Below are 12494 nucleotides of genomic sequence, written 5' to 3'. Positions count from 1 at the left end.
TCGGAAAGTAATAACTTCAATCAGCAAACATAAGATTCTAATAAACATAGTAGTTACAAGCATAATTTCTACATAAGAATGGTCCAAAGTTCTTTTTCAATTTTAGCTGTTTGAATATTACGAGAAAAAAGTACATGATAAGTACATTTCTGTTTATTTTTTTTTTTTTATTGTAATATCACTTTATAACTAAGAACAATTTATGCTTTATAAAACAAGCAATATTTAAATGTCCTTGAATACTTTAATAATACGACAAGCGATATTTTTTAAATTACAAGGATGGTAAAATACATATTTAACTCTAAAATGAAATAGAAAGATATTTTGAATAACATAAAGTTAATTTACAATGTACTTGATTTTAAGACTGATACTCTATAAAAAATGGAAAATGTAACAAGTTCTTCCCTTGTAATCTCCATTTATAAATTAACAATTCAGTCTCCCGACGGTAGAAGAACAAAATATAACGCGTAACGTTTAACAAAAATAATTTTAACTGTGATTTAATAAAAATAGTGTCATATAATCTGGATAAAACGATGCGCCATTTACCCAGAGTTTACAGATTTCCTGTCTTTAACTTGCTTAACTTAACCCTGTTTTTACTTCGACTATCACCACATATTCCAATAGTATTAATAAGATAATTCTTTCGCCTTTGCAGGATTTAGTAGGCGAGGCATTAGTACGTCTTGGTTATTCAAGCGATTTGATACCAAGCGCTAGAGGAAGTATCGTCATAAGGAACTGGAAACCTCTGCCAATGGAAAAAGTTGCGGACGGTCCTTTGTTAACAGTGGGTGATATTTTAGCTGAACTAACATCAGTCGCCACTTTGAAGATTCAAGTATACCGATCGAGGCCGCCGCCGCCTAGTCCAGCGGCTGAAGTTAGAAACAAATTATTAAGATTACTGTTACTCCATAGTCATGCACTTCTTGTCTCAGCTGGTTGTCCTTTAGACGAGGTAAGTTTATCAATTTTAAATCAGCTTTTTCGTGTCTTTATGTTTAATACGTATGACAACGTCCAGAAATGCGCGGATACTTGCTCGTTTCTTTAAAATATTTAATTTAATTACAAAGTTATAAAATGGAAAAAATAGAAGTACTCATCCATAGAAAAATGTAGGACGATGTTATCCTTTATCAGAGCTGTCGTACAATATCATGATATGGTAAAATTCATTTTTAAACGTTAATATGCAATAAAAAAGATTTACATCTGTAGACGTTGAGCAACACCATATAAATGTCTCTTATGGAACATCTTTCTTCATCATATTCGCTTGATTGTCAAGTTACGAATGAAATAGAGAAAATTAAGAAGAATCGATAGACAAAAGAAATTCGTAAATTACGTTACGAACCGGATTAGCCCATAATTAAGTTATGAAGTATGTTAGTATGGTAAATTCAACCTTGCTTATTAAACTGGTTGCCAAAGAAAATATACGCAGGGATGAACCCATGCAACGTGTGGTTAACGCTGGGAGCCGCAGGAAATGTTACTCGTAGGCCTTGTAACGTTAGCTAATCGGTTACTCGAGCGGCAAAGGTATACCGTTGTGGAGTTTCTCAGCGAATATTATGATTTGATATAATGGTATATAGTAGAGAGTACTGTATATGCATATTCTGTAAACTGGGGCATACAATTGTTCGGTGTAATTATCGCGATTTCTATGTGTTGACTCTAACTACAAATCACAAAGTAAGGGTTGCAATAAGCTCGATCGCGACTTTGATACCTGATCTTCCAGAGTTTTATGGTACAAAGACTCTTGTCCAACTGGATTCACTTAGCTCTTGTTCCTATTCTTTTTATAGCCAAAAAATTAAGGAAAAGAAAAGTAATAGGAGAAGAAATAGAAGAAATGTATAGATGAAATCTATGCACTACGTGGGTTTTTCACGGAGAAGGTCCATGTTTCGCGTTGATCTCACCTCACAAAATTCAAGCCGAGCATCCAATTCTCAGATAAGAAAATTAACTATGTAGCGCGAATGTAACAATTATGTTAATAGATTAGATTATATTAAATAAACAATTTATATTTTATATGGCATCCGTTGACTCCACACGTAAAAATAATAAATATTGCTATCATCAATAGTTCCTCGTTAATTCCTATATTTTAGTAACGTTATGTATTATTAATACATAATAATCAAGTAAAATGTCTACATACTTACGAATAGCAGTATATATTCATATATCATAAACAGATCCGGTCTTGTCTGTTTTAAATATTTCCATAATATTGTTACATATTTCTATACTGTAACATTGTTTCTTTTTTACGATAATATTTTTGGAAACTTTTTCAAACAATGCTTTTGTAACTAAGTTAGAAATGTAATAGTATTACCCAGTGTGAAGCAGTATCATAATGACAATTAAAGACATAAACGAGTTATTGAATGTTCACGAGATTACAAATTAAATTAACAAGTTCAATCAATTGTCCGAACAAAGATTAAGATCGACTAACGGTGTTAAAGCATTAAACCGCGAAATTTAAGAACAACTTAAAGATCAAGCAGCCGAAAGGAATCTCCGTGTAAGACCGCTTAAAAATGTTTAAAATGTAAATCTAACCAGAAAGTGCTTGTCTTCGGGACACCTAATCTCATTAAGAAGTCCTCCGTCTTGCGCTCTTGTTCGTCCTTTAAGAACTAGCAGTAATCTTTGCCAGATTTTTGGTCTCGATCCCCGTTGATCTCCGCTTTAAATAAATGTTTTCCCAGATTCAAACAACCACAACAGTATCTAAATCCTCCTTGTTCAATATAAGGAACATTTCCAATTAATTAAACCTATTGTTAGTTAATAATTCTACAATTTATTTTGACTTATTTTAGCCCATCTACTAACATTTCCAACATTTACACGACATACTACAAACCATTAATAAATTTGAACAAGAATGGAGCTATAGTATGTATTTTATATTCTAAACTTTCACGATGATTAATTAGTATATTTGTGATTTTGTCAATCGTGTTATTAGTACATTGTGTCTTCAGGTGAAAGGTTTTCAGGTCTGAAGAAGTGAACTGGAATACTAGTACTAATAACACTAATACATGTAATACTAATAACACGATCGAAACTCGAAAAATCACAAATATATAGTATACTATAGCATTGTTATCCGTGACCATATGTCCTACGAGTATTTACATCAATATTTATAAAATTATTCTCTACATATATGTATTCATAACGCAATGCAATGATACTCGTTTTGAAATGATTTATCTTTACACTTCGAGATTTCAGCAACTTCTAACAATTTTTTAAATTTATTTAATCAATATCGATTTTCTTGTTAATCCTCTTCTTGACTTTCTGTCGCGATACACATTGCTTCGGACATTTCACACTGTGGCTATCAAAATAATACTCGTAACAATATATCTACTGATCATAACTTACTATACTTACCATATATCTGAAGAACTTAATAGTTGAATAAAATAATGTACATTTTCAAGACGAATAAAGTTCTGAAAACCTAGGTGATTTTAAAAACATCATGTTTAATTCGTAATTGAAATGATCATTCTCATCGATTGTCCAGAATCACGTTCAAAAGAATATTAACAACCAAATGACCGAAATAGAGACATTTTTTCTAATTCCTCGGAAGAGATAATCCTAAGGACTGGGTTCACTCGACTTCGTTTCTTCGAAGGTTGAGGCATCATCGTACGATTTCCATGAGAGAGCAACGCGAGCGCGCCCTTTCGACGGCAACGAAGATCTCATAGCATGTGATAGGATTACCCTTTACTCAACCAAATTCGCAGCCTTCATCAAAAGCCCCCTCGATATCGGAAGAAGGAGAAGGGTGATGGGGTATGCCACCCCCTTCGGGCGGGCATTATCTAAGTGCACTCTCTTTGAAGATCCTGCTATACTCGCCCATCCCTGAACTTTAATGCCGCTCGCGGTGGTCTATGATTACCAATTTTCCCTGACAGACGTTTCCTGTTCGAGTTTCGGCCCGTCGACTAATGGCGAACGGCTGTGATGGAGAATCACCGACTCGAGTTCATGCGACTTAATCTGCCGATCATTTGGCCAAGACTCGACATTCGCGCTAGCTAACACTTGCTAACCAACCGATTTATGAAGTCTCGACAAATTTGCATGATTAGCTGTCATGCCTAGAATTGCCTTCCTTAACGTTTAGTATCATTGCCTGGAGCTTCATTGTTCCAGCAAGGTCTTTATGTAGACTCGGATCAATCAGAAACGCGAATTCATTGTTCCATAAATGTTAGATTTCAATAATTCTCTCTATTTGCGCATACAAAACATAAAAACAGTAGACTTGCTCTGTTCTTGGTAAATACGTGCATGCATATGTATACCTCACACACGATTTGGCAAGAAGAATTTTGGAAGATATATTAACAGAAAGTATAATAGCATTTTTCATCGATATTTTTATCATGTCATATCATACCATTATAGGAAAAGAAACGTTATATATATAACGTTAGTACATTATTCTGAGCAGCAAGCAACTAGTATATTAAGTAAGTTGTAGGTAATATCCTCATCCGTTTCCATCGCGACAAAGTGAGCAAACACAACACGACTACTTATAAAGAAGTAAAGAAACATATCAGCGGAGATAATAATTTGTACATTGACGTACTGTGTGAGAATGTAGTACTAAAAACGATATGCGTAAATAAGAGACAGCTGCTGGTAACATTAGCAAATCTAGAATCTCGTAACAACAAATTTAAATCCTTGTCTAATTTTCTTGGTGGTTTTCCTGCTGTGTCTCCCACTAGTATCCAACCGTTAGCCTCTGTATTACGAAAAAGTCTACATTCGAGCATTCGTTGACAATATGAGTTCAGTCGAGAATATTTGATCATCAAAATATTTGATATCAGTTCTTGCGATGACGATTGATTTACTACCACCCTGCGGATGATCAGCTGACGCTACTGCGTCATCTGGAAATAATAAATAGGCGTAAATCAGAGCTCGAATTACAGCGCGATGTTGTCAGATAAGCTTGGGTGGCCCGTCTTTTTTCTTCGACGGTGTTTACATGTATATCAACCGATTTCAGAAATCTCGTGCCCTGTCAACCGCTTTGTGTCTCGACTGCCTACCTGAGTGATTAAGTGCTGGGTTGTAAAATTCGTCGTATGAGAAATTCTAACGGGTGACAGCCTGTGGATAATAATTGTTCTGCGCCGTATCTGACGCTACCAAGGTGCCATGGATACGCGACGGATTACCGCGTTATTAAAGTGGCGTCGAGCACCTTGATCCTCGCGGGCGGAGATATTTGTTCTTATAAATCATTGTCCAGATAACGCACACGTTTGTCAAACCTCGTACTACTTCCTACGAATCTAAACTTTTCCATAATCTGGCTTCTTAATGCCACACCACCGGTGGAATTATATCGCGCGAACAACGATATGTATATATTTACCTCGATACCCTCCTAACTCGTATTATCACTCGATACAGTAATACTTATAACTTTATTACTGTGTAATTTTTATGGACGTCATAGATATTATTAACAACTATTTTCATACTGGGTGTAATTTGTAAGAAGCAAATAAAGTCGTATAAATAAAAGTGTAAGATACATACATTTCCAGGGTCGTTTTGAATTTAAATAGCATTGTAAAAATCACATCGTATGCGTTAAATTGTTTGTTACATTACTTATCTTTTAATAATCATTTGTTATTTTAATTGAATAAATAATCTCCTATATAATTTTGAATCCACTACTTATGGAGCAATGATTCATTTTTCAATCCAACCATATTTTGTTCCGTTTTTTGTTCTACTTTTGTTGTATATATTTATATTATGCATAATAATAAATAACAAGGTAGAACACTTCAAAACTCGCAATTAAAAATCATTTCAATGAACTTTTGAGACATATGCTTCTGAAATTCTTTTTGCACTAATACGTGAATAAAACGAATACGTATGAAAGTATTTAATTTAGTACTCATCTTTCCTCTTTTATTTAACATTTCAAGTTTGAATAATTAGTTTATATCTTAGTTGTTCAGTTTCTACTTCCGTTATATACGAACATTTACAATCCCTTCTTTGTTAACAAAATTTTTAAACTCCCCAGGCACAGCACAGCGTTCCGTTTTCATTTTTCGTACGTCTAATGAGAATATAACATACGTTCGTAAAGAAGTATCTATTGCATATAATGTAATAATTTTCTTTTAAATTATATAGTTTTTTCAGTGTATTTATTTGTTTCATTCGCCGCTTATTTCATCAAGTCTTAAATGGAAACAATTGAGATATTGTTATTATATTTGCCGCGCTCAGCAGACACTCGGTGTTATTAAAAAGGAAGCAACGTACTTACAAATGTAGCAACAGAATAACGTTCATCGGCAGATGCATGACAATCGTTTATGTATCTGTAACATGTATAAATGAACTTAACCGCGTGTACGCATCAATTTTTATCCGGCGCAAACACGCGCGATATCGTCACAAGTACGCACGTTCATATGCATACATACATATATTTCTCCATGTAATCTAATGAACTGTTGAGAAACGCGCGTGAAACCTTCGCGTGAATTCATTCGTCCGTCGACTCTTAAAAGACACGATTCTTCGTGAGTTTTCTATGATCTTTATGAGATATAAAAGTGCATAGCTTTTCAGCAAACATTTGGCGTTTTGATGTTTGAAATAGACATTTCCTCAAATTCATATGTAGCTGTAGAGGTGTATATTTCCCGATTGGCAGGTTTCGGTTAGGCATCACAAAAGATTACACACGGGGACTTTCTCTGCAAAGGCAATAAAACGTTATCACTGGTAGGGGGTGATGTAGCGGCACAAGAGTTAGAATTTGCTTCAAATCATGTTGTTGTTTTGGTTTCGGAGTATCAAGACCGTTAGGTCACGGGTATTGCAAGGAGTTATGAACTCCGGGCAAAACAATGCCGCCGCTACATGGAACCGTAAAACAAGACGAATTTGTATCTTTTGACCTTCTCCTGACGATTATAAATAAACGAACGTGATCGCAAACGAGTCAGTCTAAACTGTGACTAAACGACTGTATAGATACCGTTTCGCGACAAGATCTGTTTTAAATACACTGACGATTACACATATTAGTAGTCTCATTATTCGATTCCCTACATAGCATTTAATCTAACGGCACTATTGTATCGCTAATTCGTTCTTAGAATCACATTATGTTCATTATCTTTACTTGCATTTTTCTTGTACCAATATCCTTGTTTGCCAAAATCGTAGCGGCTGATAAAACTGAATCGCATTTCAATGGCGTCCTGTGTGTGATTTAAACTGTTCAAAAAATTCAGCTATCTTAACGTACAAGGGATGTTCGCGACCAAGAATAAACAGAAAGAAAGGATCTTAAACTAAACAACGACATAACAATCCAGGAGGCGGTAAACATATTTGATCATTTATTTTTGCAGCCAAATTTGAAGGTTATTTAGACAGAATTATTACTGTTTATTAAGAAATGGAAAGTCTAGTTACGGTTTTCTGATAGACATAACTGCGACAAGGCTTTAAATAATTTGGAATAAAAACTGGTTGCACCTTCGCGAAGATGAAATTTAATGTAGTAATTAATCGTATCGTGAAACTCAGTAAGAAAGTCTGGCGGATAAATGGAAAATTAATCTGGCCTGGAAATAGTGAAAAAAGAAGCTTAGTGGACTTATTTTCGTACGGCTGAAAATTAATCAGATGACAATCTCATAAAATGAGGAAAGAAGATAGTTTGGATGTTATTCGAAATAAAATATTTCCTGCAAATACCAAGAAATCCGTACGTTTTTTCGTTTGCGGTCATACAAGGAACGCAATTTTATTCTCACAGGCTTGAAATTTAGCCACATAACAATTCAATGTATGAAGTAATGAAAAAAAATAGTCTGGCTGTCATTTTGAACTACCAAAGACAAGCCAGGCTCGCCAAATGCATTAATTGGCGAGCGCTGTAACTCTCTATTGCTGAATGAACAAAGGTGACCGCGGTCTATTTGCTTAATTCCGCCTTTTAAAAATTTTTAACGCAACGAAGACAAGTATGCACAAAAACGAAGAAAATTTTCAGATTACTTTGCTACAGTAATTGCTGGAGTCCAGAGACAAATTGTTGAAAATAAGTGCACTAACTTCTTTCTGTCAAATCTTCGAATTATCGTCAGACTCGTTCTTCAACGTTGTGCGCCAGCCAGACTATTGTTTTACATAATTTCATAATAATATTAATGATTAAAAAAATTTTCGTATGTGCGAAGATAACTGTACCATACCTTGGAATCAAACTGAATTTTGTAAGCCTGTTGTATTTTCTAATTAAAATTTTTTAAATAAGAAGTTATTAACCGAAAAACGTTGCCAGACTGCAAATTCCATAATCGAAGATCAGTCACACTACTTTTCTACTAAGTTTGATGATAGTATTGATAGTATTAATTAGTATGTCAAGTTTCACGTATGTGAAAAAGAGAACAGTGTATTTATATTTTTAATACATTGTTTTCATAAGTAATCAATAGCCAGACTATTCATTTGTTAATTACCATCATTAAAAAGAATCGGAATAGCTGCAAGTATTGCGTATGAAAATAAGCGATCAAAAATGCTCACTGTCTCCCGATCTATAATGTGATAAGCAAAAGCCACTAAATAAGACTCAGTACCACATTCCAGTACTAAAATACCTAGAAAATGCACTTTCAAAGAGAAAGTTACGAGGATGCTGCCATACTTACTGTTTAACCAACAACGAAATGCATTCAAACTTGGTAGAAGGTTCTCATCTTTGTTGCAATTGTTTCAGTTACTCAAGTACAACTTATTGTTTGATTTGCAGATGACACTGTTATCTCTCTGTAGAGGTGGAAACGATTTATCAGAGGAAACTAAACGAAACTTCGAATCTTGGTTGCAACAGCAACAGTTGGGTTTAGGTCTAAACCCGATAGTACCTTCCTCCAACCATCATCAGCATCACACGCAGAGCCCTCAGCCGGATGGAGGCGGTACCATTGGATCGGCAGGTGGTACGATCGGTCCTCCGCATCCCGCGCTTCTTCAATACTCACATAAAACTAGGATGAGAACGAGTTTCGATCCCGAACTGGAGTTACCACGGCTTCAGCGATGGTTCGGTGAGAATCAACACCCGTCACGTCAACAAATTCAACACTACGTCTCGGAATTGAATGCCCTAGAGTCTCGACGAGGCAGGAAGCCCCTGGACGTAAATAACGTTGTCTACTGGTTCAAGAATGCCAGAGCCGCTCAGAAGAGGGCTGAAAACAGGGGTGTCAATGGTTACAGCCCTCCTGGGCTCAGTCCGAGAGGCGCCAGTATTGTCAGCGAAGATTGTACAGACGAGGAAGAGGATTCAAGGAACCAGGTATGTGCCGAAACACGAAAAAATTAAAACAATTGTTGCTCCTGTAGCAGAGATACGGAGTCAACAGATTTTGATCAAAGCTCATCTTAATGCAATTGAAAACAAAGTTGTAATTTTTTCAAAAAGAAGAGCAAAATATTCGATGTTATAATAATGAATCAAGTATAACCCTAATTTTGGCAAATTTATTTTTCAAACAAATATTAAAACGAGTATTAATCTTGATCGCTTTTAAAATGAAATTCAGTTAGTAAACATACGTTTTTAAATAAAGTATAAGGTACAGCAAATTTACTATTGCTATAACGATTACTAATATGTAATTATGTTTAATATGTAATTATTATTATGCATTTATATTTCAGTCGACATCACCTTCTCCCTGTCCACCTGGTAGCCCACCCGTTGGTCCATTGTCACTTACAACCAGACCCGAGGATCAACAACCTGCACCTTCAACGCCATCCTCGGTGAAACAAGAAGATGCCAGGGTATCCTCCGGTTCAGAAGACGACGAGACAAGACCGACCGGCCCATTGCCACCTGGATTTTCTCTGGTTCCTAGTTCAATGTTTGGTCATGGAATAATGTATATGTCACCTTATCTGCCGCCACGTGGATCTGCTGGTTGTTCCACTAGCATGTTGGACGAGAGGAGGAAAAGGAACCGGACATTCATTGATCCTGTAACGGAAGTACCGAGACTCGAAACTTGGTTCACTCACAATACTCATCCCAGTCACGCGGTAAGTCGAATGATGCTATTTAACCATCGACATGTACATTTGTCATTACTCGGCATTAATACTCATCTAGTCATTGAAACAGTTTTACGATATTTCTTGGATGTTTGAAGCTAATACTATTTTTGAAATTTTGAATAAATATATTCGTGCAAGTCGAACGAGAATGATCAATAATAATGTACAGTACGATGGCCAATCTTCTTATCTAGCATTTAGAATTACATTTTTTTCGCTTCCTGATTTGATGTAATAGGTAAAAATAGCACTCATGATTGCTCAAGCTTAAAATATTAGTGCGTTTTAAATATGACGTTAGTAAAAATGAATTTAACATCGCTATATTATTTCATACATCCTTATACGTGATTTTATCCTTTCTATGTCCTTGATTGTAACGAAGATGTAGTCAGAATTGTACATTGCATTCTTTTAAAGATTATGCGTTTAATTCCTGTGGCTGTGAATAAAAAAAATATAATACAAAAGATAAAATTTACACACTTTTATACAGAATGGTTCACTCAATATAGTATTTAATTCATATTCATTCGCATAATTTAAATACTTTGCAAATTATAGTCAAAAATTGCTATATACGAAAGTTACATGATTTCAAGAAGCACGTAATCTGCGTACTTTTTCGTGGAATTATTTCCTTCGAAAGATTTAATGGTCTACTTTGTTTAAAACAGCATTATATTTTTTGTACTATTTGTTATATTTTTTATTCCAAAATTTTAACAATTCTAAATAAAATATCTGTTTGTATTTATACTGACATATGTATAAACCAATTAATTAACCGAATATTTTGTCTAATATATGGAAAATATATCTTATTCCTTTAGTAGTGATAGTATTCTCAGGCTTCATACGCGATTATGAAAAAGAAAAAGAAAATTGATATTCTGTATAAATGAAAAGATAGATATTTATGTTCAAATGTATAAAAAAAAGTGCTATGATATTTACACGAGGAATATTATTAAAATGATGATGGAATAAACGAAAAATTACGTAAAGGTACAAATTATGCCAAATAAATACTCAAAAAATGAAGCCAAACGCTTTCTAAATTATTAAATTGAAAGTTATGTAGTACTAATACATTTTTGTGCAGATCTTTTTATTCTCTAAAATTTTTTTAAAATTTGAACACGAAAAATTAACATCCTATTTGAGAAAATAAAGTTCAGTTTAAAATCTCTAAAATGATTACACGTGAAACAAATTATGTCCAATGTGTTTATAACATAATAAATTTAGATGTTATTCAAGATATATGAGTAAGATAAACTACATTATATATTTTATTATCAATAAATGCCCAGTCTCACACTTACTTTTTCACTTCAAAAATTCAATAAGAATCAAGACGTAACTAGAATCTACTTTGTTTATAATTTTCATCCCATTTTGTTACTTTTGTCAATCAATCGATTATTTTAAGAGGTTTAATTTGTTTAATTCGCAGTTGATTCTGAAATATACGGAGGAGCTGAATCGGATGCCGTATCGACAAAAGTTCCCGCGACTGGAACCAAAAAATGTACAATTTTGGTTCAAGAATCGCCGGGCCAAGTGTAAGCGCTTGAAAATGGCCCTTTTTGAGGGCGAATCACCACAAACGCACCCATATCATGCAGACTAGCTCGTTTCCTCATGTAACGTAAAGTAGGAACAACCAAGGTGTCACAAGACACGATCATTTATGTACTGTAAAACGGAAGAAAAGAGAAGAGGAGAATTGGAAACATCGTTAATCAACCTGTTATTCTTTAATATCGTTGACTTGTGACCATATTCGCCGGTTACATTTTTGTTGTAATTATCGCGTAATAATTAATATAATTATTATGGACCTTAATAAGTGTACATAATGAGAATACTGTCGAATAAAAACTATACGTCATGATTTATAGCATCGTCATTATCCTTCTTAAATAGTATCGATGTGTCTATACTTCCTTGTTTGTAAATACTCTTCTCCTCGTCTGTTATGGCTTAAGGAACAAATAAATAAAGAATCTTTTCAAACATGCGATGCATTGAGATATTATTATACCCATTTCATAGTATTTATTTTATTTATCCATTTACTTATGCTACCAATGAGGCATAATTGGATAGTAAATGTTACATATGTCATTCTGCGAGACAAATTTTTCACTTTTATGTATTATTAATAGCAAGAATACGTATCTTTTGATATTTTTACTAAGATTTTGCATAATTTACTAGAACTTAAAAGTAATTTTATCGAAAACATTGATACATTTATCATTTAG

The 12494-nt window shown here is 34.2% G+C and overlaps 1 protein-coding gene across 3 annotated transcripts in view; it reads left to right on the top strand.

Annotated features, from left to right (window-relative positions):
* dve (SATB1_N and homeodomain domain-containing protein dve) overlaps positions 1 to 12121 on the top strand; it is a 58904-nt gene extending 46783 nt beyond the window's left edge. For 2 of the 3 annotated variants that reach the window (XM_033343390.2, XM_033343381.2), the window contains 4 exons: positions 671 to 973; positions 8912 to 9460; positions 9826 to 10206; positions 11681 to 12121. In XM_033343390.2, coding sequence (XP_033199281.1) covers positions 671 to 973; positions 8912 to 9460; positions 9826 to 10206; positions 11681 to 11857 — 1410 coding nt within the window. In that variant the 3' untranslated portion in view covers positions 11858 to 12121. The remainder of the gene's footprint in view (positions 1 to 670; positions 974 to 8911; positions 9461 to 9825; positions 10207 to 11680) is intronic. The other variant, XM_033343385.2, reaches the window with a different exon arrangement.
* The last annotated feature ends 373 nt before the right edge of the window (positions 12122 to 12494 follow it).

Source organism: Bombus vancouverensis, chromosome 5 (genome assembly GCF_051014615.1).
Source record: "Bombus vancouverensis nearcticus chromosome 5, iyBomVanc1_principal, whole genome shotgun sequence".
NCBI lineage: Eukaryota > Metazoa > Arthropoda > Insecta > Hymenoptera > Apidae > Bombus > Bombus vancouverensis.
Note: the sequence above shows the minus strand (reverse complement) of the source record. Positions and strands in the feature narration are given on the sequence as shown.